The sequence below is a fragment of the Vidua chalybeata genome, chromosome 1 (assembly GCF_026979565.1).
Source record: "Vidua chalybeata isolate OUT-0048 chromosome 1, bVidCha1 merged haplotype, whole genome shotgun sequence".
NCBI classification, from domain to species: Eukaryota; Metazoa; Chordata; class Aves; order Passeriformes; family Viduidae; genus Vidua; species Vidua chalybeata.
The window spans coordinates 21,761,411-21,787,910 of NC_071530.1; the positions used below are offsets into that span (position 1 = coordinate 21,761,411).

The window sequence follows — 26,500 nt, forward strand, 5'->3', positions numbered from 1 at the left end:
TGCATTGCAACAGAGCAGTCCATTATCTGTCCTTAGCCTGTAGAGTTGGGCTATGGCATATTTTCTGGCTTTTTTTACCCCAAGGAAAGAGTTCTTCCAACTATATTTAATGCCAAGACATACAAGCCCTGTGTCTGATGCACAGTGAGGTTTGCTACTGCTGCTGCTCAGCCGTGAGCGGTGTGGTGTGGAGTGGCAGCTACCTTTGGAATAGTTGTTGTAAAGAATGAGGAAATATGCATATTTGTACCTGTTTGGACTGGGGAAAGAAGGCTATGGTGAGATCCTGAAGGGTAGTTTGAACTCCAGGGCAGCCAAGATCAAATTCTTCATTTAATTACTTACAAAGTACTGAAATAATTGGTAATTTGATTTATAATTGCAATCAAAAATGTGTGATGTTTTCTGCCATGGAGCCAGAAGGAAAGAAGAAAACCAGCTTTTTCTTCCTCATCCGTCTTTCCTTCTCTCTCTCTCTCATTTATTCTAATAGCTTTTAAATTTTGTTCCATATACTTTTCTCCAGTATGTTTCTTTAAAAATACCTCCCCCTTTCGATGCCAACACTCTGTCATAGATAATGTGCCCCAAAGATGCCTTTTTTGGGATATTCTAGTTTGGTCTAGTGGTGTTCAACCACTTGTGTCCTGTAATGGTTAGCATATTAGAATAACTTTTTTTTTTTTTTCCATTTTGATTTATCTATTTTCTGAAGGGTCATAAAGAGAGGTTTATAAAGACTAGATTTTCCCATCTCCCATAAAACTGGAGCAAAAATTTAATGGATAGCTAGGAAATTAGGAAAGGCCTTTGCACTATTACTACTACTGTTGCTACTATCTTGAGTCTACTGACTGCAGTTAAGCTATTCCTAGTTAAATCTGAGCACATGTGAAGAGAAGCACAGTGAAGGGATTGTATCTCAAATAACAAGCAAATCTGGATGTGGAAGCAAAAAGAGAGACAGGAATAGAGTGAGTTTGTGAAGACATATGAACAAAATTTACCACTTCTAGCTTGCAGCATTTGGAGGTGTTAGCTAAGTTTCGTGCAGTTCTCTGAGGTCTGTGCTTGTCCTGTAAAGATTCTGCAGTGTATTTTTCTTGTAGCACAGAGGTTGCTTATAAGAAAGGAATATGTAGGGGTCTAGTCTTGTCAGAGCCAGTATTTATGTCAGTTCTGGGTTCCCAGAATCAAGAACATTAAGGCAATGTGCAAGAATAAGAGATGTGTAGTTTTCCACGATGATAGATAAAAATTATATCTTGAGGAATGTCAGCTTCCTCAAGGGAGAAAATCATTCATGTTAGTAAGGAATTACTGATACAAATGGAGATCCACAACAAAAATCTGTATAATGCAGATGAAAAAAATAGTCTTTGTAGGAGAGAAAAGCTTCCAAATTGTGTGAGACAGACCATATTTAGGCTATTATTGGTACACTGAATGCTTATTAAATATGCTAATCATAATAAGGATGAACAGACAAACATGGGTTACATAGCTACTGTGAGTGTTCACAATATTCACTAGTTCTTGATTTGGGCCAGTGAATCCAACATGCTCAACAGCATTTGAAACAAAAGATGCTCTTGCAAAATCTTGTGTCTGGTAGGAGTTAACAAGAGTGAAGCTGCAAAAGCCTGACGTACACGAATAAAGAGCTTTTTTAGAGAGGGTCACAAAATGTCATATCTTGGAGTGAAAGGTGACTGTGAGAAAAAGAAGAGAAACCTGACAGAAGGCTGCAGAGTAAAAATAAGTTGAAGATCTCAGGACTCAAGTACACAGTGTAGTGGAACTGAAGGGAATTGCTCAGATCTTCATGGTTCAGGATCCAGCAGTATCTGTGGTGTCAGCTGCATCCCCTGGGGCCAGTGTGTGTCTGAAATCCCATTCTGTTTCAAGGAACTCTAATTAATTAAAATACCTTATTTTCACTAATAAGTATATATTTTGGTTGAAATAGATATTCCCCAGGTATAACAAAAAGGCAAAGAGTTAAATTAACCCTATCATGAATGATGTAGAGGTCTACCCACACTATGCTGTCTATCCCACTATGTTGTAGTGCATCAGAATAAAACTTTCTTATATAATGAATTCCAAACTTAGTCGTTACTGTGACAATATCCATGTGACCATTTATTTTAAATGCTGCAATTTGTATTTTCTAAGTGCTGACTGATTTAGAAGTAGATCTAAGAATCAATGCTTTATTCAATGCTATAATCAATGCAGGAATTCTTAGAATGGCATTACGTACATATGCACATAAAAGCTTTTCTTGGCTTCTGGGAACCATATGGAAAACACCCTTTCCAAAATTCCTTTAATGATCTTTCTAATCTCCTTTTTCACCAGGCTTTGTCAGTATGTAAAAGAAAAAAAAAAAAAAATAGAATCAGCCGTGAGTAATGCATACAAGCTACCAACAAGTTTCCTGGCACTGGCTATTGTTTTCAAAATACTACCACTGAATACTTTCACTACCAGTCTGATTACTGAATTTGTTTTCTCTACCATGTTCAGGAAGTAAATTTGTAAATTTGTAAATCAAATCCTCCTCAGCTGCCCTAGTACATGAGGATATGAAGAGGACATGAAATCCCTCACTCAGATGAGAGTGATGAAGATTTGACCTATTACCTACTGAAGTCAACAAAGCACCTGCTGTCGAGTTCAGATGCAAGGGCTCTGGATCTGCTCCTGAGAGCTTTTATACACCCCCCTCGCAGCAAACAGCATCACCTCCTCGGTTTGTACACAGCCAATATTGGCACTTTATCCTTGGAGTAAATAGCAAATTGCAAATCGTACCCAGCTGCTTTGCATTTCCAGTACATCTTGGTCTGTTTTCCTTTGACAAAACAACGTGATATCCATCCCCAAAGAAGTTCCTTTGTCTTGCCTGCAGAAGGACAGTCCTGTGGGTGTTTGAGACTATGGATTAGCTGTGAGTGAGTGTACAAAGCAGCATTCAGTCCAGCCATGGTAACTTTGTGCTAGTTCCCTGTCAGGGTAAAGGAGACTTGGTTTGGCCTCTTTTAACACAAGGCCCTCAGAAAACAAAAGGAGCTTGTTTGCTTGGAGGAAAAGATGCAGAGCACTTGCTCTGTTTGTATTTCATAAAGCACAGCTTTTAAATGGGACTTGCCATGGCTGTCAGAGTTTAAACTCCAACCCACAGGCTTAGCTGTGAGAGAGGAAGGGCAGGTTTTAAATCTGTACTGGGAGAGAGGTAGAAACCCTGAGAATAAATCCTTTATAAAGTAATATCAAAACCCAGTATGTGTCAGTGCTTTGGAACTCTTGCTACTGGTAATAACATAAATCTCGAGTACCTGTCACTGAGACTAGAATCTACCACCAAAATGGCAAATCTAGAGGATATTCCCTCAGACTGCTGCTACTTCTTTTCCTGCTTGATTATCCCTTTGTGCAAACACAATATATCTCTCTCTCTGTCGTTCTGTCTTGTTTTCCTCCTGTCTTTCTGCTGCTTCCATCTCTCCTCCAGGGAGCTGTAAGGAGGTGTTACAGGCATCCTCACAACAGTGTTGTCACTTGGGCCTGTTGAGCCTATACCTGATCCCTTCTGCAATAAATGATTCTGTGGAAAATCACTGAAGGAAACTTGAAGTGTAGTACTACTCCATCATGGCACAGGTCAAGAAAAATTTCTGTAAAGACTTACATCAGCATATGCACATGAGTTTAGGACAAGTATAACATATGCACCAGTGCTGGTTAGTAAGAGTACTTGGTGCCAGAATTCTTTCTAAGAAATCTGGCTCTGTCAATTGCTGATATCCCAGACTACTCTACCATTCTTTTGGGCATAAAGAACAGATTATGGGACAGAGGATGACATGAAGAGAGGGTATATTGCTCTGCTCAGAATTAAAAAAGACTTCATTGTTGTGAAATGTTTTCAGAACTGTTGTTTAGATAGTTGTTTATTTTGTTGTTTTGAGTTAGTTGCTTTTATTTAGTTGTTTTGAGTTTTTAAAAATTTATTTTATTTTTTAAAGCTGCTTGATAATGCTAGTTTGAAAGCACAGCTAGCTATACTAGGTAGCATGCTTATGCTTTTATGTATGTGGGTGTTCTTTGTATGGACAGGGAGAACAGCAGAGAGGTAAAAAAACAGTAAGCAATTTTCTTCCTACAAAATCAGCATTTTTTTTTTCTTTTCTTTATTCTCCAGTCCAAAGGAGACTGTTGGATTTTCTGTTTGCAGTTTAACAGGACGTCACCATCCCAGCTGGAACCTGTGTTTCCCCAACATCCTCAGCCTACCTGGATGACTAAGCAAAGATCTGCTTATGTGATCATCCAAAAAGCAAACAAAGATGGAGGAAGACAAGTCCAGGCTGAAGACAGGATCCCGTTTTATTATTTGTTCCAAGGCTTCCCAACACCTTTGTGCAACTGAGCACACCAGCAGCTGCACCTTAGCAGAACAGGTTTCCAAAATGATAACAGAGCTCAACGTGTAAAGAAAATATTTATTGTCTTTAAAACATGCATATTTTCATAGAATTTCTGTCATATCACATCCAATGATTTATTTTTTTGAAAAATCAACAGTATTATCTTCATGAGATATGACTATGACATATAACCCCTCAAATAAAAGGATTTTCCTTCAGTTTCTTCTCTTACAACTCAATGCTTACACAAAAAAATCACCGATCATTTTTTGCCTATACTTTAAAAGCTGAGGCTTGTAAGCACTTGTCACAACTCTGCCATTTTTATCTTTACTCCTTCCCCTTGCCCCTGAATTTCTGGTAGAGCAAAGCAAAGATTTTGGTAGAGTACAAGCAAAGATTCAGCAGTCCTTGGCCCACAAACTTTGAACATCAGGGTTCTTGTACACAAACCAAACAAATCTTACTCAACTATCTCTAAGGCATCAACACAGCTCTCTCCTTGGATCGGATATTAATGGAGGATAAACAATGGTGGGAGGCGAAGCTCTGTTCCTTAGCTAGCATCCATTATGCACCTGTTCTGTTGGTGCTGATGGCTTCTGGGATTAGAAACAGGGAAATGTGTGGAAACTCATGCAGGTGTGCATATGGATCTCTGTGGATATGTGTAGGTGCACGTAGAGCTGAGTCCTGATGGGCAGGATAAGAAAGAGGAGCAAACATGGTCTAACACCAAAGGTTTCTGTGGTTCTGCCCAGCTCTGGAGGAGTTCAGGACAATAGAAGAGGGACATGGAACACCACCTAGTTCTCACGTACCCTTCTTAGGATGGAGGGTAAATAGGCAAGGGGAAATAAACAAAGTGAAAGAGAGGGTCTGCACCTGTGTGAAAGCATGCCTGGGGTGCAGAAACTCAGTGGCCTCATTTGTATTTAAAGCTTGTCATTGGGGTGGCTTTGTTTTATACAGAGCCTGGCCAAGTTTTCACTTTTTCTCTCCCTTTCCAGATAGAGTAGGCTTAAGACTTCATTTTGATATGGCCTCATAATATTTTTTTTAATAATAGAGTGTAGTCTAATTATACAGCAGATTTGTTGATAATGCAATTTGACTGTTCTGAGTATTTGGGATTTCTCTCCGAGCCCTGCCGAATTTGTGTGAGAGGTTTGTCTACACAAGGAAATACCAGCAGAAATTTGACAACCAGTACAGCACATGGAATAATGAGGGAGAGGATATAGATGTCTGGAAGATACCACTTGTACGCTAATGGGTTCAGGAACCATTTTCCACCATAAACCAGCGTGTGTGCAGTGCACAAAATCAGTGACAGATATCCCAGTTTGGACTAAAGGAGAAGGAAGAAAAAAAGAAGGAAAGAAATGGAGGTTAAAATAGTAAATTAAACCAGAACAAATGCAAATTTAAGGACACAGTAAGAACTGTGGCATGTGCCAACTTGGGGACTGGTGAAATGAAACTATTTTATATAGCATAAAGGCTCATTATTTTTTTTTAAATAAATTAAAATGGTTATAGATTAAATAGTTTGGTTTTTTTTTCCCATCAATAACACTTACAATCTTTCCTAGCTCACATGTACTGCCTAGTGGCTGTCATATTTGTGACAAAGCAGAGAAAATTCTGACATTCAGTGGAGAAATTCAAGATTTTTTTATGCTTTAGTGCTAATCCATCCAGAAGTATCATACTGTGCAAGTTTTTTTGCCTTGATAAAACATCCATTGATAGTAATTTCCCGTTCTCTTGCCTCCCCTCCCCTCCAGCCCAGCTCCTGCAGAGGCACGGCAGCTTGCACTAAACTTCCTCCAAATGGAGAACTGAGATTATAGTGTTACCAAGGGCAGCCTGTTTATAGTCACAGCAGTTTTTACAGTCTGCAGAAATTGCAAATTCTCTTTAGATGCTTGGCATTGAGAAGATTTGAGTTATAAAGGAATTCAGATCCATTTTAACCTAATTATCTTGTGAACCAAAAAAATTAACCCAATAAAATGGCTAAATTATTTTGTGACTTCGTACAATTGTGGAATTTGATGTCAAAGTCAACTTTCTGTTTTTCATTTAGGAGCTCACATCTTCCCAGCTTTCTCTTGTTAATGCCAGTAATCCCAGTGGTACCATAAGCAGCCATCAGAGCAATTGTGGATTTTTACAGCTGTATGGCCATGTAGACGTTTTTCACTGTGTGATGGTGGATAAGGCAAAGATCACATTTGAAGATAATAATGGAGGAAAGCCACAAGTCTCTAGTAAACCTGCCCATGGGCACTGTTGATAAGGGAAGGAGGATTTTTTAGAAGAAGGTTTTTTTAGAGATGGTCTTACCTGAACAAATCGAAATTCTCGCCAGTTGACATTGTTGCTGACTGAAGGCAAGGAAGTTATTCCCAGAAGAACAAATAAAAAAAATCCTAAAATTCCCAAAGCCAAATAAGAGTCACTAAGCCAGGCATTAGTGTGGTCGAGTGGTTCTGTTTGATTGTTCAGTGCCTGAAGAAAAGAAGACCAGGTGTATTTTAGTGATAGCACCAATAAGGAGAAAAAGTTTCCTTACAGGTAAGTAGGATATAAATGTTATGCATTAACTCTGTGATCATCAGAGATTTACTTTGAATGCCTGTTTAAAAATCAGGAGAGGAATTATATTACATATAGGTTCTATGTAACTGCAATTGAGGTACATATTTTACTGTTCTGTGGACTTGTTGAAGAGACATATGTGATCCTTTGTTATGTAAGATCAGAAAGTCATAATATATTATATTCTTGAAGGTATATGAAGAAATAGTGTTTACATTTTCCCCGATTATTTTATGGATATGTCAACTGTCTAGGAGGAAGATGGAGGCCAGAAATCCCCTCAGCTCAACATAGTATCAACAAAATGTAGATATATCAATGTCTAAAAGATACAAAAGCTAGGAATATTACTCTATTTTAAAGAACACTGGATTTTAAAGAGCATGTCCAAATGGATTTCTGAAGCTCCAGGTAGATGGTATTATTTTAACAGGGCCAGAAGAAAGGAAGGCTTAGAGCAGGGAACAGAACTTACTTGGGAGATGATTCTTTTGCTGGTTCTCCAACTTACGAAGGCACGCATTGGAGTAACAAGAGTGAACACAACATGCAGGGAAGCAAATGCCAAGGCTATTAGACCAAGCTGTTTCCTACACAGCATCCATTTGTCCAGCCAGTCTGGAAAACGGCGGTACTTGGTACCTCTGTATAACTGAATAATTGCAGCAAATATACCAGGCAGATACACCAAGGCAAGAAGGATTAGTGCCATTACAGGGCAGACCCGATTTGGAATGGTAATTGCAATAAAAAATGAAAAGTCATTGTTTTCATAAATATAAGTGTAAATTATATCAAGAGCCACACAGTAGAAGAAGAAGAATGTAGTTAAGCCGAGGGACAAAAAGATGGGAAACTTCCACATTGGAAAGAGTTGCAGAGGGTAGTTTTCTATTTCCTGAGCAGCCAAGAGGGATCCCTTATCTAGTGGAGTGAGACCCAGTGCACGAACAATATTCATGACCGTTTGTTTAGCTTCCAAATCATCTCCACAGACAAATACCTGCAGATAAAAACAAACAGAAGTTTATTTTTTACAGTTTTTTGTGATTTTCTCTAATGCCTTCCTACCTGGATATATATGGACAGTAAGCGCAAGCTTCCTAGGCTGCTTCTTTGTTTACTTGTCTTACTGCTGATCTTCATTAATACAGGCAAAAAAGTACCCTATAGGTACTTTTGGCAAACAAGACGAACAACTTTGAATATAATTCTTTACTTTAGGAAAGACGATTGTTTCAAGTGGCAAAATTTTATATCTGGAAATAACAATGTATAAAAAGCTTAGCATATGTCTTTGAGTAGAAGACTTGACATATTTTTCTGAAGATCTGCAAGTAGCTTGTAAGCACAAGATTTTATAGGGCTAAATGGAAGCAAAATTTTCAATAGCAGTAAGTAAGAGCAAAATTTTCAGTTGCTGCTATAGTGGTCCATAAATACTCCAGGGAAGTGAGGACAGAGATCTTTAAAACATGATTTCCCTGTCACTAAAGTAAATAGTTCTTTCCTGGTCTAGTACAATAGTGAAGAAATCATATTTTCTGTGAGTGTGTAAGACAATAGTCCTTTTGGAACTGGGAGGAAAGGGGCAATTTCTGTTCTTGTTGAGATGGTGAAGATTTATAGAACCTAGACTTGGAAGCCCTTGGGTCTCTAGCCAAAACCATTTATTTCTTGGCAGACAGCAAAGTTAGCAGTGGTTTGAGTAGCTGGATGATTTCATGTGTTATACAAGAGCACTGTCCTTTGAAGTGACAGAAAACATAACATAATAAACATAATAAATTATTTGTCTTCAAGTAACCTGCTGTGTTGCTTCCTTTGGCCAACTCTGTGCCTGCTGGCCTGTGGTTGAGGAGCTGGTTAAAGCAGTTTGCACACACTGATGTTGTGTTAAATTTAGATGACGATGATTTAAAAAACTTTAGTAATTTATTCACCTTTCAGCATACTTCTTTTGCCAATACTCATTGCCTGCCCTATCACATCCCTTACCTCCCTTGTTTTGCTTTCTTCATTTTATTCTTGCTATGAAAATTCCTCCTATCTCATTTCTGTTTAACTTTACAACTCTGATAACCAAATGATGTAACACTCCTGATTTTTGTCTCTCTTGCAGCTCTGCTATCTTTCTTCTCTTGCTTCTCTAGTGTCTCTAAACACCTTTTTGAGTTGAGGCAGGCTATTTATATTCCCTGTCATGCCATATTAAAAATCCTAAGTAAATTTTAGCTCACATTTAGTTTGAAATGAGAGACTATAGTGAAAATACCATCTCAACTCTGCCTAATTCCACTATCCCAGGTGTGTTGTGTGTAGCTTAGAAGAAGCCATGTGGTGTGTAAGTCTGTGACAGAGGAAATCCCCGTGCTCAGCCTTACCTGCCGGCTTGCATCCAGCATGCCTGACTGCAAGGCCCAGGCTGACACGGTGTTAAAGGCTTTCACAACCTTACTGCCAGGCAGCAGCTGAGCCAGGTGCTCTGCGTTCGATTCCGGATACTGGTTTAATTTCAAGTTGTTGCTTATGTCCACCAAGACTTTTCCACGGAGAACCTCTGCTAATGGTGTAAGAAAGTTGTAGTGCTGCCTCTGGATCGCTATGATGATGATGGCAGCTTTCTGTGCTGCCTCTGTGTGGCTCAACACCTCTGCATCCTTGGGAATCAGGTTGGATATCTGGGTGCTTCGGCTTCCATACACCACTGGGTAGCCAGACTGAATCATCTTATGCCCCAGAGCTCGTCCAAAATCTCCAGTTCCAAATATGCACACTGTCTCTCTTTTTTCAGAAGTGTTAGGAGCCAAAGCCATCATGTTGGAAGAATTTTTATTCATCTGTTAAAGAAAAACCAAGTAATTGGAACAAACTAAGCAAAACATCAATCTCTTGAAAATAAAATGTTTGTATTCACAATGGGTATACAAAATAGGCATCTTAGCCTCTCCTTATCCTTTAATATGATTCTTGCTCACTCTTCTGAATACACACTCTCAGAAGATTTATGTAGAAATTAAAAAAAAAAATCTGACTATTCAATCCTCCATGTCTTACAGCACTCTCTTTTCCATCCATTTCATGGATTTTAACATCCAGCTGAACTGTTTCAGTTTTCCTCTCTCAAAGAGAAAATAGGAGGAAAAGAGAAGAGAACAGAGAGCAAGGGTAGCACACTTTTCAGAGCAATTGCTGCTTATTTATGCTATAGAAAAGCATTGATGAGGAGTCTGTTTCTAATCAGATTAGAATCTGGAAGGTCTTTTTCAAAATACTTTATGAAGAGTTATTATAAAAGGTATCTATAAACCAATCTATTGTTCTCAGTATTTCCTTAATGCAAGTAGTCAGTGCCAGTTTGTTTTATTATTGTTCTTCAATTTCCTGAAGAATGTTCCATGAAGCATTTGGACAGTGGACTAGAATATTTCATGTTGAAAATAGATTTTTGATATTTATATATTACACATAGTAAAATTCTCTTTGAGGTTTTATCTCTCTTCCTTTATCACTGTACCTGGCAACTTCAAAGTCTTTAATGTATTATCCATGCAATAGCAGTGTTCTCACTCTGTACTTGCAGAGCGAGACCCATGATACAAACACAGAATCAAAAAGGTCTGTTCCATAGGTCTTGCAGTAGGTCCACACGCTGTTGTCCCTTAACAAAAGGTGGACTCAGAGCAGAGCACCTAAGACATCTACTGGGAGAGCCTGGTCTCAGGGTCTGTCCATCAGACAGACCTGTCTGACCCAGTCTCTTGGACTGGCCATCAATTTGGTACTTAGAGCATCAATTTAATTTGCAGGAGCCTCAGTTCAATTCTTTTGCTGCCTCATAGCTAACTGTCCTAATTAGAGCTGTGGGACCAGCAGGTCTTACAGTTTGCAGGTGAAACTGTAAAGAAAAGATGAAATTGTAAAGAAAAGAAATGCATGAATTGTTTAGCTAGAACCAAAACAACTTCTTTGCTCCTGTTGTTTATGACCCTTTGCTTACATTCTTCTGTGAAGCACCATTCAGAATGCTGCAATTTATACATACTGCTTTGTTGTATAAATGTTCTTTACTTTCTTTTGTATTTTTCTCTAGCCAGAACAGTTTTTGCTTTTTAAAAATCTGACATGATTTTAAATTATTTGACCCAAAACTTGCATTTGTTTGGTGAATGAAAAAAATCAAGCCTCAGCTTCCCCCTACCTGCCATGACTCAGGGATAAGAGCTGTGAGTCAAGGATGCAAACAGCTGTGGCCTGTGCTGTAGGGTTCAAGCTTTGCTAGCAAGATAGACACATAAATTCTTATTCTGAGCATCACATGTGACAATTTTGTTTTGGACTACTTCTGTATGTAGCTAGGTAACCCTCAGCTGGTATCAGTGCTTGCCCAGATGCATTCTTGCACTGAGCTGTGGGAGCCCTGGTTTGAGAGGTGCCAAGGCAGCTGCTCCTGGTCATTAGGGAAAGTGAGGATTCAGGCAGAGAAGAGCTGAGCACCTGTGTGCTGGAGGATCTGTGTGGAGGCTTTGCAGTGCAGCACAAGGGGTTAACCCTGGCTCTCTGCAGCTGGATTCCATGTACTTTGACAAGTAGTACACTGAGCATGAAAATAGATCCTCAAAGGGACCCATCTGAATGTGTCTTGCATATTTGTGTGCTCTGACACATGCATAAAATTGCAAGGTCCTTTGACATATTTGAAAATCATTCTCGGAGGACTTTATTAATGTCCCACAAGGCTCTAATGTGACTAAAGCTATGAAATTCCTTTCTGGGGATAGTCTATATTTCAAAAAGAACAGAAGGGTTGCTTGTGTAATATCAATAAATGGTCCAGCTCAGTACCTAATAAGACTCAATTCTCTTTCCTTAATTTTAGTTTTTAGCAAAGTAGTCTCCTATCTAAAATAAAAAGTAAAACTTATGTGTAACATGCAATCATCCAGTTGAAATCATCTGTATGTGTCCTCAAGAAATCCCCAAGTTATTGCTGAGTGAACTGTGCAATTCATTCTCCTCTCCAATCTAAGGATGGAAAAAACCAAAACTCAGATGGATGATATCAAGTATTATATTTGGTAGATAGTAGAGTTATGTTTTGTTTGGGCTTATAAACATATTTAACATAGAAATGGATCTAGCAGCAAGAAATAAGTCTATAAAGTACTTCCATTGTTCATTTATGCTGAACACCTCATTTACTAGTAAACCCTGAGCTTGTCTTGCCAGAGAAGAAAAAAAGAGCGAGATGAAAAGAAAAAAAATGGAAGAAATTGTTTTTTTTTCCAAAATATGGTTTTATGAAGTGCTATGTAAGATGTAAAGGGAGTGTAAAAAGCATAGAAAGATGAAGAGAGTTAATGTTTTCTTTAGCACTTGTGGTCTAATATAGCTTAATACCATTTTTAACAAGAGAGACAATTTGCTTAACTAAATTGAGCAGAAATCACCTTTTCATTGTAAGATATAATAAGGATGCCCATAGCTATTATGAAAGCACAAATTATATATTAGAAATAAACTATTCAGCAATTAATTTTTAACAAATGGATTATATTGTAAAACTGATAGTGCATCTGTTATTTCTGAAAATCACATGTAAGACAAAGCAAGTTTACTTTTAAATTCCAGGTCTTCTGGACCATGCCTTCTAAAAAATATAGTAATTGAGTTAATTTTCTCAATAGAATCCTTCTCTTTCTTGCTTTTAACATTTCTTTGTGTCAGCTGGCTCTAACTGAACCAAAAGGAGGTTGTAGGCTTGGCAGTGAATATCTGGAGGTTAATTCAGGCAGTAGGATACGAGCATATAGAGACTGTAAGGGCACATCCTGGCACTGCTGCCTGTGTTTGAAGAAAATGCAGCATCTCATGGCAACTGTGTTGTAAAGCCAAAAGAAGGAAATTGGACTCACAGATTCATGAGAGCAGTAAGTGGAATCTAAGAAGATAGTAATTTTCTATAGAATGAGGTGTTTTATTGTGGTGTATCAGAATGACAGATGGGAAGCAGAAATATATCACAAGGGGCACAAGGGTTTTTGGTAACTGGGAGCTCAGCCCAAAGGCTGACACTGGGCTGTCACTCAGCAGCTGGTGGTAGTGGAGCTCTGCTCCATGCCCATGGGTTATGCTGGGTGCTCTCAAAGCACCAGAGGAAAGCAGAAATACCAGCGAAGAAACATGCAGTAATCATTATCTGTCCTTTTACATATGCAGCTGTATATTATCTGAGAAAAAGCCATAGGGATTTGTATGCATACGTAATATTTTTCCTTATATCCATCCCCATAACATTAGAGCACTAGTAATGCCTTTTGTTATTTGAAAGATGATCTATGTAAACTTCTGCAGTGATTGGCTGTGGCCTTTCTCCTCTGCATTGTTGTTGTATTCTTCTACACTGAGTTACCCTATTTTAAGGAAAATGGTGGTAATCTCTGGGTTTTCTTGGTCAGTAAAGATAAAAGGAGATGCTGAAAAAAAGAAGTCACCTGCAACACTGTCATTTTTCCCCATTACATAAACACTAAGGGGAAGTGAACAATGGGGAAGGGGAAGGTACAGTGTTTAGTTAAGTAGTTTTATGCAAATACTTGATTATGTAGGAAATTAAATTAAGACAGGTAGATTGCTTTGCACATGGGAAAAAGGAGAGATAGTCTAGTAGAAGCAATACCACAGATGAAGTACAATGCCAAAAGTGGAGAAGTGGAGATGGGATGGATAATGAAAACATGAGAAAGATGTAACATGAAATGCAGATGGAAGATCAGTGGAATGATTAAAAAGTTAGAAAGACAAGATGAAAGGAGGAAGAAATAGTAATTTTATTATTTACATTTTAAAAAGGAACAAAAAAAATTGCTCTGGTTGTGGTCTTAAGAGGTCCTTTCTACAGCAGAATGAACTGTGGTTAAACCAAGGCTGACAGATGCTTGTCTCACCTGTTTGTGAGACCTTCCTGTGTTGTGGATCCTGAAGCTCCTTGCTTACTGCTTTCTCAGCCATTTTATTAGGCAAATTTTTGTATGAGCAATCTGTATTGCCTCCCCCACAGTAGACACAGCTGTCAAAGGTGTCAGTTTATCTCCCTTCTCTTTGCAGCAGCCTTTGTTGGACATGAAAGCTGTTACCATTTTACCCTTTTCTTCTAGAAATAAAACAGTCCCACATCTTTCCTGCAACTTGTGTTTCTGAGAGTGGTGATCTTTCTCATGGCTTTCTTCTGATGTTTCTAGGCTAAACTGCTCCAACTGTTAATTAAAAGTGTGGTGCTGACTGCAGCACTCTCACAGAGATAGTAGATAGAAAAGGATTGTTTTAGTTGCCTCACAGTCCACACGTAATCCTGCTGTCACATTTGTCTCACTCACAGCACAGACAATTCAATAGTCCCATTAAGGCGATGAATGCTTTAACAAGGGGTGTGTGGCAACAGGCACCAAGATGTGGAGTGCAACACCTGGTGCTGAGCTCATGATTTACACAGCATCCACATGTCAGATTTCCACCTTGGACTAACTTTAGTCTAGTACTGCAGCCTGCGTGCCCACTGGCAGCTGAATGCATTTGGGTCCACTTAAAACATGTCTTCTGGCTCACCTTTTGTGGTAAGGAATCTAGTTTCCTATGTTCCAAGATAACTCTGTAGTGTAAAGCAAAGCTTGAAAGTGATGATCTGCTTCTGCATCTGAGCAGAACTGAAATACCAATGCAAATGCATCCTCTTACATCCAGTCCTTTAATTATACTTCTCCCATGCCACTTGCTCCATCCTTGATTTCTGTAGTGTTTTCAGAGCTGTATCATGCACTTGTCCCTGTTGAATAGTACCATATTTTTTTCAAACTGTAGCTTCAATTTGTCAAGATCATTCTGATTTCCAGGCTGTCCTCTAACTTGCTTGCAGCCCTTTTCAACTTTGTCAGATTGTCAGCTTTAATAAGTAGAGTGTCTATTCCAGCATCCATGACATTTAATGAAAGGAATAGCAGTTTTGCCAGGAGAAACCCCCTGTATATCTGCAGTAGATGCAGTCTTCTATTTTGACAATGGTTAACTGAAAGATTGAAAAATGTTTCTTTTTCTAGTTCCACAGAACCCTACCTTGTATTACCTTAATCTAAACTGCATTTTTGTAGTTTGCTTTTGACATTTTTTCTAACATCTACCATACTAAAAAAATTGCTCATGTCAAGTTGTGTCACTTCTGTGATTCACAAGGCCTGTTATTCTTTTATAAGAAATAATGGGGTTGGTTTGGAATGACTTATTCTTGATTAATCCATGTAACTATCATCTCTTTCTTTCTTATTTTCTATTTGCTTCCTCTATTTGTTTGAGAATTGTATTTAAATGGATTACTTAAAAGGGCCATAATTCTGCACCTCCTCTTTTGTCTTACAATTTAAAATAGCTGTTACTACCTTTCCAGTCTTTCAAAACTTCACCTCTTTCACACAATTCTTAAAGACAGCATTTACAACCGTGGAAATGCTTCAGTTATCACCTAAATGGTGTGAGATGAATTCCATCAGCCTCGCTGATCTCAGGTCATTTAACTCACATAACCATGGCCTAATCTCATTCTATCATTTAGCAAGTATTTCCAGCTCTTCACTACTGATGTAAACCCTTCTGTCATGGTTGACCCTTCCAGTGAACAAAAGCAAAATAGCCATTATACAGCTGGCTTTTTTGGAGTCATTAGTCAATAGTTTCTCTCAGTTGAGTGGTGGATCAATGCTCTCCTTGATTTTTCTTTAACAGTTTATGCTTTTACAAGAAACTTTTTGTTATTCTACATGTACCCTACTAATTATATTTCTTTTTGTGCTGTGGCTTTTCAAATCATACCAACATATTGACACAATTCTGTGCTTTTCCATAGATTTTGGTTTATGTGTGTTATTTGAATTTGAAGTTTTGAAGAACTGACAGATCCAGCCACATGGTTCTCTTATGGCAGTCCTTGCACTGCATTGCAATCTTTATGTCTCTGCTTTTAACAGTTTCTTTAAGCAGCTGCCAATCTCCTGACCTAATTTTCTTCTCAAATTGTACTTCCCATGTAACATCACCTTCTCACCTTCAGGATCTAGTGTACTCTGCTTGTTATTCTGCTTGGGGAGCAAATCCATTTTCGAGCACTTGATGTTTCTTTGTTGTCTGTGGTTGCTCCATGCTGTGACAGCTCTGTATTTCCCCCTTTTTTTCCACAATCTTTTATTTGGATTATATTCTTTTATCTCTTGATTCAGGGCAAAATTTTAGAAGACAAAGCAGGATATAAGGACTATAAGAAGAGAAAAGGCCAAAGAAATTTGACCTGTTGCCATGTAAAAGAAAGGTTTATAAGTAGGTTATGGTAGGTCATGGTGTTGTCTACTGTAGGAACTAGTCCCAGGATTTACAACACTGGTCCATTTATGTTTCTCTCTTTTTTTTTTTTTTTTTTTTTTTTTTAAGCTCATTGTAAGAATCTTAATTCCAAAGGTGGACATAAGGATTATACACACAGCAAATATTGTGTGATTTTAACTATAAAAATGATGGGTCAAAGGCCTTCTTCTTATGTAAACTAATTGTTTTTACTGCTATTTCCATGTAAATAACAGCAAGGATTCTGTTACTCTGTGCAAATAATAGAGAGTGTTGGGGATGGAATGGCCTTTCAGGATCAGCTTGCCATTGCTCTAGTAGAGCATTCTGAAGGCAAATAAAAGTTCTGACTTAATACATCTTGCTCATTATATAGCATGCTGAGGGTAGATTCATATGTGTGAATTCATATATGGTTATGCAGAAGTCATGACAACAGTATTGAGAGTGTATTCCAGTGATTCTTTGTAGTAGACTTTGGATATAAAATCTGTTTTGTAGGTTCACCTGTCCAGGAAAACCTTGTTTTTTCATATTTAAAAAGGGTTATTCTTTTATAATGATGGAGAGACACTTGGATTGACAGTTGGGAGCTTATTAAATGGAGTCCATTGCACAGATGAACTCTAACAGTACCTTGCTACATGGAGAAGTTAATTCTTTGCTCGGGTTCCCTAACCTGCAATATTTAATTCTGCTTGAACAGTAGTGAACCTGGGGCATCTGGGACAAGCAGTTTGGCTTCAGACTGTGCTCTCATTTTAAGCTACCAACATGACTTCTTACATCACTCCATAACCACACTACTCTTTTAACATGGAGAATTTAGCTGTTTCTGATTTGGTTGGGTTTATTTTTTTGGTTTTGTTTGTTTGTTTGTTTTTTGTTTGTTTTTGGTTTTTTTTTGGTTTTTGTTTTTGTTTTTGTTTTTGTTTGGTTTTGTTTTTTTGGCTTCCGTATCTCTTGTTTTCATTACAGCAAAGATGAGCTGAGCTTTCTCACATAGCATCCACATAGATAAGTCCTCAAGCCTCTGCTAGAGGCTTTTTTCAGTCAGAGTTCTGTATCTCTCTAATCAGGAAACACCTGGAAGCATGCAGTTCCTTGCATGGATTCAGGATGCATGCCATATGTCAAACTATGCTTACATAGTTTGAACCACTCAGGCGGGGCTGAGCACATGACAGCTCATTTCAATAACAGAGGTGCAGAGCATTCTCTTCCAAAACATTTTGAGAAGAGGTTCCCACCACCACTACAGAGAGTATGTCCTGAGCACTGTTGAACCTGATGTAATTATTTATTTCAGTTTTGCTGGGCTACTGTGAACTGATCTTGAGTTGGCATTTAATGTTGAAATGATGAAAATAAAGCCTTGTCATGTCCTGCAGACCTTCCTCATGCCTCTTTGAACAGACCAAACAGGTTCAGTCAGTTTTGCTTCCTAATGCCTCCTTGTACCCCTAATCCCTCCCTACCTGACAAAGACACATCCTTCTCAGTCATGGTTGAGCACTCCTGATAAACACAGTGCTTTGACACCAACCCAATGGCTTGTACTTATGCTGGTGACAACAAAGAGCACTGCCTATGACCAAAGGTGCCAAAGGCAGTGGACATGGCCAGGATTATTTTTTAATTTATTTTATTTTTTTTAATATCAGGCCTTAGTTTCTCACTGTTTCCTTTAAATTCTACGTACCCATTGGTGGGCATGGTGAACTTGAAACAAATAACTAAATGGGTACATATGTTTATTTGGATTTATACTTTTTTGTCTGGTAATTCTTAGTTTTCCATACTGTCAAGTTGTCCAAAGTTAAACTTTATTTCTCAAATAAAGGTAATTCTCATTATTGTCTTAAATGTTTATCAAGCAGAAGTCATCCCCAACTGCTGTTTTTTTTTTTTGTAAATAAGACTCCCGCTTTGTCTTGTAATTTATGATCAAAAGGTGTATATTAGATAAAAATGTCCTAATACAGTAAAATTACACATAGTAGCCTATTAAATATAGTACAAAAAGAAGAAATTATTACTTTATTTCTTGCATAAGTGGTACTTCATCTTTGGAATACTTCATGAAATATTTCACACATGCTTAATATACAGTAATCCTGTTGTAATGTGGAAACCAGGTGAAATGAGATTTAGAAATTCTCCTTAGAAAGAGGAGGCAATCCCATTAACTTAAAATTTCATTTTACTATTCCCACAGAGGGAGAAAGAAAACACTCTATAACAAATACTGTTTCTTACAAGATGACATCTGTGGAACCAAATCTGCTCTAAAATACAAATTGCATTTTCTGTTTCTTGATACACCTAAAACTAAAAGGCATGTGGCTAAACTACTGTCCCATGATTAATCCAATACTTAAACACATCAAGAAAACAGCAGAATAGCTCCAACAAACCTATTACAACAAATTATGCATGAATTTTCTTTCAAGCAAATTAATATCTGCTGTTCTTCTCAGCAGAAAATCCTGGGCTCCAAGTTTTGACAAAGCTGATAAAAAATAATTTTTTGAGACAATAAATCTTTCTATGGAGGACATTGCATTTCACACATCTTCACTTTTTATCAGGAGTACACTAAAACTGTCTGGAGGCTCTTCAAACAGATGAAATATAGTCCTAAATAGACGTACTTAATGTTATCTAAATCATAGCAAAATACTGAGAGGGCTGGAAATCTCACCACCTCCAGCTGCTCCCATGAACACACAATACACAGCTATAACTTGAGTAATTTCCTGTCTCTTCAGGGCTGTTGTTCTATTCTGAGGCTTGTAGGTATTAAGCTTTAATCCAGCCTCTTCAACTGCAAGAAGAATGAAAATATTTCTTAAAACACGTGAAGGTGAGCAATTGTGAGGGAGAGCAGACCTGCCTACAGTGCAGGGGCGCTGGGTTTATCCCAGCTGGCCCAGGAGATGTTCTGAGGCCTTGAAAGCCATGCTTGAAGATCCACCAGGCATGGAGGGGCACCTCTTGGACTCCTGCTGAGGCGTTCCCTCACTGTGAAACGATTTTCTTGAGCATCTTTTATCTGCCATTTAGAGACAGTAACAAGTAGCTGTATCTCACAGAGAAATAACACTAGAAATAATGAAGCCTGGCTTCCTAGGGGTTTGTGTTTCTTGGCTGATTACAGGCTCTGATTGAAACTGTTTCTAATCACAGGAGGTGACTCCTATAACATTTCTTCTAGTGGATTTTAGGTATTTCAAATGTATGTAGTCACATTATAGTCTTTCATTTTTCAGGACTCTTCTGTGGGGTCTTCAGCTGCCCTCTTTCATGCAACATGAGAAGAAGCAAACACTCTGCCCTTCTGGTATATTTGTTTGAAATCAACAGTAAAAAAGTGATTGAGGAACACACATAAATGTGAGACACTCACGTACTGCTGCACGAGTGAGAAGATTTCTCACTTCTTACAGAAATGAAGCTAAAATAATGGACACCCTAAAAATTTGTGAAGTACACACATCCAAATGCATACCTGTACCACCAAAAGAGAAAGAAGTGAATGAAGCAGTTTTGACCCAACATCATTGTGGGCTCTTGACAGTAATGGAGAACAAGGAGGGGATCTTATTTGGGAAGCTTTTACTGACAGCCATCAATGCCTTGCAGATACTGGGATTAGCTGAAATTACACCAACAACTGACCAAAACCAGACCTTCCAAACACTAAAAATGTAAGAGTTCATGCCACATATTTATTATGAGCTCTAGGAGAGCATGAAAAGCCTGACTCTCTTCCCATTTACAGTAATGAATTCTTGATTTACAGTTCTCTTGTTTTTGGACTGTGTTGCACAAATGGGGAAATGAAGCCCAGTTGTTTTGTTGCACCTTTCACAGAAGAAAGGGCAAGGTGGCTGCAGTGGTGTAGCAACAATGTTCTTGCCTGTCTTACACTCTTAGAAATCTGAGAAGTGAGAATATGATGAAAGATTTAAGAAAACAGCATGAATATGAAATTTTCTTGCCAAAACAAATAAATGAGGATTTGCAACATTTCGGGAATGAGGCCAAGCACATTTTACAGAAAGTTCATTAATCTATGTTTAAAGACATATGATTGAACAATCAAAAACAGTGGATAACTTCATCAGTTCCCTTACTCACTTGATGTGAAGTGTACTAATTGTATTTACTTGCTTCTTTTGGGTTCCTTTATTTATTTTATGTGGACTTGAACATTTTCCTCTCTCATTTGACTGAATCTGAGCAGCATCTGCAGAGACATGCCTGCCTCCAGGACAAAATGAACACTGATATTTTCAGAAGACATTATTCCTCAAAAAAAACCCAACCCCACAGATAAAACAAGAAAAACCAACCCACCAACCCAAAATACCCCAAAAACAAAAGGAAAAAAATAAGAGAGTGAGATAGATATGTTTTTATGCTGTTGAATTTTTCAACAAGGAAAAATCCTTATCAGGCAAACTTTAAAATTCTTTTCAAGATGGAAGAAGTTCCCCTTCTTACTGAGCCACTGATTTCAAAACTCTCTGAGCAATAACCTTAAGTTACAGGCTTTGAAAATTAATTGCTGAGAAGCCTGAATTTAGAAACATGCTTTTAAAATAGAAAAAAAAAAAAACAGTGACAGGATTAGTAAAATATTGACAGAGCTGTTCAGGGCAGCATCCCATGCTGAGAAAAGGAAATATATAGGGTTTGTGGGGTTTTTTTTTGGGGGGTTTTTTTTTTGACCAAAGCCTCCTTTGAGTTCAGCTCAGGCTTTGCAGATGCACGAGCTGCTGCTGGCGATTCCTGCCTGGCAAGCAGGGATGGGTGTGCACAGCAGTGAGTCATTAGCTCCTCTCCCAGCCCAGATGTTGGTCCAAATGACATCTGCCAGAGAACTGCCTTTGGGCACTGCTCTTGGGGCACAGCACTGCCACCAACTTGCTTATAGGGCAGCCAGAGCTATCCTGTGCCACTTCATGGGGGATAAGAACCCTTACAAAACATCTCATACAAATCCCTGCTGCCTGTGCCCTCTTACATAGGGGCTGTGGCCTTCAGAGAAAGCTCACCCTGATTTCTGTCTTCTCCTTGCTCCTGGGTCTCAGTCAGGGTTTGAGACCTACTCCCATTTCCTACCCCTGTGAAATGTGTGGGGTTGAGGCAGAAGTCACTCTTGGTTCTGCATGTCAAGACAATGCAATAAGCAAAAAAGGAGTGAAAGAAAAAGTGGATATTTGGAACAGAGACAAATGAAGAGCTTTTTACTAAACTTAGCTGAAGAGCAAAGAAGAGGGTGCCAGGAGGCAGGAAACAGTGTCACGCTGCTTCTGTAATTGCCTAATTGGACAAAATAATTCCCTCCTGCAGGGTGACCCTCTCTTGCATCTCCAGCAAGGAAATTCAATATAAAATAAGAAACTGACTTTTCTGAATAAGCCCATTGTCTTTATTGAATTACCATTTTATGCTATTATTATTATTGCATAATTATCCACTTTTTGTGGGTACTCATGTCTTTTTACATATTTCCTGCTCTTGCAGTCATCGTAGCATGGGACCACCCCAGAGAAATCGTTTGTCAAACTATCCTCTGCTTTAATGATGCCAGAAAGTGTTTTGCTCTTTGGCAATCAACTTCTCTGCTTAATTTCTTAGCACTTAAGGCTTGTTTATCTAGAGGCCTCCAGAAACTTGCTCACAGAGTTGGCATCACTAAAGGTGGTAGGCAGCAGTTAAACGCTTTGATCCCAGTCCTCAGGTGCTGTAACTTGTCTGAATTGGATGGCTAAGCCTTTTCACCATTGATCAAGCAGTTTGTAGCAGATTATTATAATTGAGCACCTTTGAAGTGCCAAGTTATAAGAAGCTCTGGAGCAGTTCATGTTTCAGAATTCAAATCAAATTTATTAATATTCTAATATTTTAGGGACATCGTGCTGTTTATGAAAGTGGTTTTTCTGCACATTCTTATTTGTCCGGGGGAGGCTGCTCCACTTGGAAAAAACACATGTAGGGAAGTCATCCATAGCTAAAAACCTGTCCTCACTCCTGATTTAATCTTAACCTCATGTTTTCCAAAGACAGTCATGGGAACTGCTTGTCCCAGTGGAAGGTTAGACCTAGCCTTGCTGCTGAGCCAGGCTGATCTGTGTGGCTCTGCCAGTGCACAAACAAGGCAGCTCAGCCAAGCGTCGGAAGAGCAGTCCCAAGCCAGGCAGCCTGAGCCTGTCTCTAGCACAGTGCCACCACCAAAGTTAGGGCACTTCTCTGGTAATCCCACTGGGAGAGACAGCACTCAACAGTTTAGTAAAGTAAAATCAACAGCTGAAAGTCACCTTTGCAGTGGTGCATCCAGGTCTGCGCACAGTAGTCCCTATGAAGTCGGGAGGAAGCTGTCAGCCCTCTAATGAATGCTTGTGCTGGCAGCTATTCCCTGTCTCCAAGAAGCACCAGTATAACCAGTGCTCACCTGAGCTGCCGCCTGGCACAGTCCCAGCACCCTGCCCAGACCTCCACAGCTGGGAGGACAGAGCTGTCGGGAGCTCAGGAAAGGCTCACCAGGACATTTGGGAATGCACCTGCTTCTCACAGCCCTGCCTACAAACATCTCGTAAGTGAATTAAATGAGTATTTTATTGACAGTGCTCTCACTAAATTTTAAAAAAGGCAAAAGTATCTGGGTCTAAGCAGAGAGGTCAAAAGAGGAAAAAAAGACCAGTATTTTGTTTTAGAGCATGCAGGGACAAAAAGCTCCCTACATTTGAACTGCAGTAAGCATTCAAATGTTACATTTACATACCTGTCCCTACCTTTTCTTCCCAAAACCCGGCTTTTGAACCCTGAAGTCAATATACATGAAAATATGAATAGAATAAAGTAAAAATGCCAACACCTCTAAAATGTCCCACAGAAAATAAGATATTGTAAATGTTGCAGCTCTGCTCTGCTAGTTCAGCAACCAAGATGAGAAAGGAAGAAATGTTTGCTCAAATCTTGAAGTTACCAAATAAAGAGGTTTAAATACAAAATAGACTGGGGAGCAGTGAAAGAGACCTTAAAATATGTAGATTTTAATTACTCTGGAAGTTTCAGTTACTGTCTGTATTTTTGAGAGACTGGGTTTATAGGGAGCACCCAGTGCCCACACTGATGGGGTTTTTTCTTTGGAGTAGCTCTGGTCTGGTCCTGTGAGCTTAACTGCAATTAGCTGTGAGATTGTTTTGTTTCACCCATGAGCAGCCAAGATTGCATGTCCCCAGCTGCTCTGCAGTGTGAGACATGGGATGCTACGTGGTGGAGAGCAGCAGATTCATTCCAAGTGAGCTCCTGCTCTGAAACCAACTACTAGTAGGCTATGCACTTTCTTCTATATTTGTATGAGAAAAGTCCAATATGGAGGAAGAAAACACAGTGATGTTTGATTTCTCAGTGACTATTGCAATATTTTGATATGTAGTTACAGTGCTACTTCATGCTAGTCTAAATCATTGCTATTAACAAACCTAGGAGCTTCAGAAAGGCCACATCTAAAAAAGAATTTTCATTTTCCACTAATTGCATCATTTTATGAAGTCTTAACAGACTTGAAAAAAATTGGCCTACAGTCTGAGTGACAGTTTGTGTTACAGATTTAGAGAGGATATGAAATTTTCCTATATCAAAGCTGAAGAACAGTTCTGACAGCTGCAAATGTTCTCTGAATTAATAATGTGGAGCTGGTATAAGACAATATTTAAGAAAAATCCATTTCTTTCTTCATCATTGAAGCCCCTTGCTTATAAAATATTAAACAGGATTAAAATTGGTATGCTGCTTGAATGGAAAGGGAAAACTTGAAATCCACATATGAATCCAGAAGGAAAAATAATCATTAGTTCCAACTTTTATTAGTGATAACTTATAATTCAGGGTAAAACAAGACCCTGCCCTTGCTGCTAAAATTCAAACCAATATTTTGGCTCTGGCATAGGAAAGAAAATCCACTTTCTAGCTTCATTATTTAAACCCCACTGACCAATCCTTATTTGCAGAAGCTTTCTTCACTTTAACTATAACAAACACCTCTGGAAGATTAAATACGCCTGTTATCTGCTATGTAAGCTCTCAGAATATTAACTGACAGATCTGAAGTTCTGGTTTGTCCTGACTTTACAGATAAAATTACTTTCTTATTTCTCAGTGCTTCCTTACATCAGCTCTTAGTTACAAATAGATTGTATAATGTCAATAGAAACCCAGGAGACATGGCCTGGCTTTGTGGTTTTTTTGACTAGCAGAGAGAAAGGCTCAGCTAAAATTTCATCAAGAGACTTAAAAATTTAACTTCAAGCCCACCTAAACTTTTCAGTTTGGCAGTTTAGCCATTTTGTTCCCCATTCTCACCTGCAGGAATGAGAGAAACCTGTGTCATCTGTAAAAAACTCACCTGTGCACTCAACCTGATGCAGTTGCCCTGAGCAAGCCAATGCTTTCCCAGCTGGTGAGATGCTGTACATGGACCAAGGGAAACCTCAGGAGCTGCAGAGAGATCCTACTGCCTGGAGCAGGCACAGGAACCCTGGCAGCCCAGCTGGTATTTATCTAGAGGAAGCCAGGGTGAGTGTACAGGGCAGGAATATGTGAGGGGATGTTGCAAGCCTTTTCTGTCTGCATGGGATGAAAGAACTTCCCGTCAAAGTCTCAGGGAAAGTCCCAGCCCTTGTATTTACAGCTGAGGTGAAGCTGTGGTTGCTTTTATCATGCTGGCACTGACTTGCCCCTTGGCTATTGGCCAGACCTAAGGTTTGGCTGCCTTTCCCCACTCTTATAAGACTAACCAGAATTGCATAAGCTAGAAATGTTGTAGAAGCACAGCAACAAATATTTGCCTGGAAGGAAAGCTGCTTTTTTTTTTTGTCTTGACTCTTCTGTGCCATTCCACCTCTAGGTAAGGACAGTAAGATTGCCACATTAGGATAAAAGGAATTTGGCATGGGGTGGTTGAAAGTAGCTTATCTCTAAAATTCTCTGGATAGTCTTGCTAAGTGCAGCTATCCTGTGATGCCAGAGTCTGTGATGGATAAGTATTGAGAAATGAGTCTTTGAAGGATAAGCCACTGTGAATATTGTGATGTTACATATCTGTTTGAATTTTGTGATGTTACATATCTGTTTGAAATGGGACAAAATTCAAAACAGATGACTTGAGCATCATTGAACTAGGTCATAATCCAGATAAGAGTAAGGGCTAAGAAAGTCCCACTAGCACTGAAATTTTGTAAGTTTGAAAAATTACTTGAAGGGGGATTTAAATAATACAGTGCTCTAGACTTGCAAGCAATTTCTGACATTAAAGAGGAAGATAGTAAAAGAAAAATATTTTTACACAATCTTGACTTAGGGAGACTTACTGTAAACTAATTAGAAAAACACTAAAGAAAGAGTCATAGAATATATAAAATACAGGGGGAATTTCTAAAAACAGAAAGATAGGACAAAAAGAAGTTTCATTCAGAACAATCTGTGACTGCACTAGGGCTGAAGAAGGTATATTTGAGAATTTGAGTTCTAGAAAAGAGATCAGGTCATGTTTGAGATTTAGAACAGGAATAGCCTGTGTCATTTGTACACTGTGATAAAAAGTACAAGCCAGTGTGATGCCTGAACCACTGGAAGAGATCCAGGAATTGAGAAAGGTGATATCACTTTGAAAGAGCTTGGAAGATTCAACAAGGTGCACCTGGCATGTGCAAAGTGTTCGACCTGGCTCAGAATGTCCACTGAGGCAGTGGATGTGTCTGGGGATAACCAGCGTAGTATTCATTTTCAGGTGACCCTTATAGGAAGATGCTGCCAAGAATTGTTTTACACTTAAATTAAAGGGAATGGAGAGAAAAATAGTTGACTTGCAGAGTTTAAAAGCACAAGGCTAAGCCCACAGAAGATATATGAGAAATAAATGTACAAATTCATAATAGATGGGAAAAAGGGCAAGTGCTATGCAATTCAGTGCATCAAGTTTATCTAAGCATTGAGTTCCTGTGCAATAACGAGAAAAAAAAATCTGAAAATAATTTGAGGCTATTTTCCAATGGATAAAT

At 38.7% G+C, this 26,500-nt stretch overlaps 1 protein-coding gene across 2 annotated transcripts; it reads right to left on the reverse strand.

Moving 5' to 3' along the window:
* Positions 1–4,229: 4,229 nt before the first annotated feature.
* Positions 4,230–24,921, reverse strand: STEAP4 (STEAP4 metalloreductase). 2 transcript variants are annotated; one of them, XM_053967885.1, is made up of 5 exons: positions 24,847–24,921; positions 9,428–9,883; positions 7,519–8,046; positions 6,789–6,953; positions 4,230–5,787 (listed from the first exon to the last, which is right to left on the reverse strand). In XM_053967885.1, exons 2-5 carry the CDS (start codon positions 9,881–9,883, stop codon positions 5,518–5,520), a joined length of 1,419 nt encoding a protein of 472 aa, XP_053823860.1. In that variant the 5' UTR covers positions 24,847–24,921; the 3' UTR covers positions 4,230–5,517. The 2 variants fall into 2 exon arrangements, with proteins under 2 accessions (XP_053823860.1, XP_053823869.1); XM_053967894.1 differs by lacking the exon at positions 7,519–8,046.
* Positions 24,922–26,500: the final 1,579 nt, after the last annotated feature.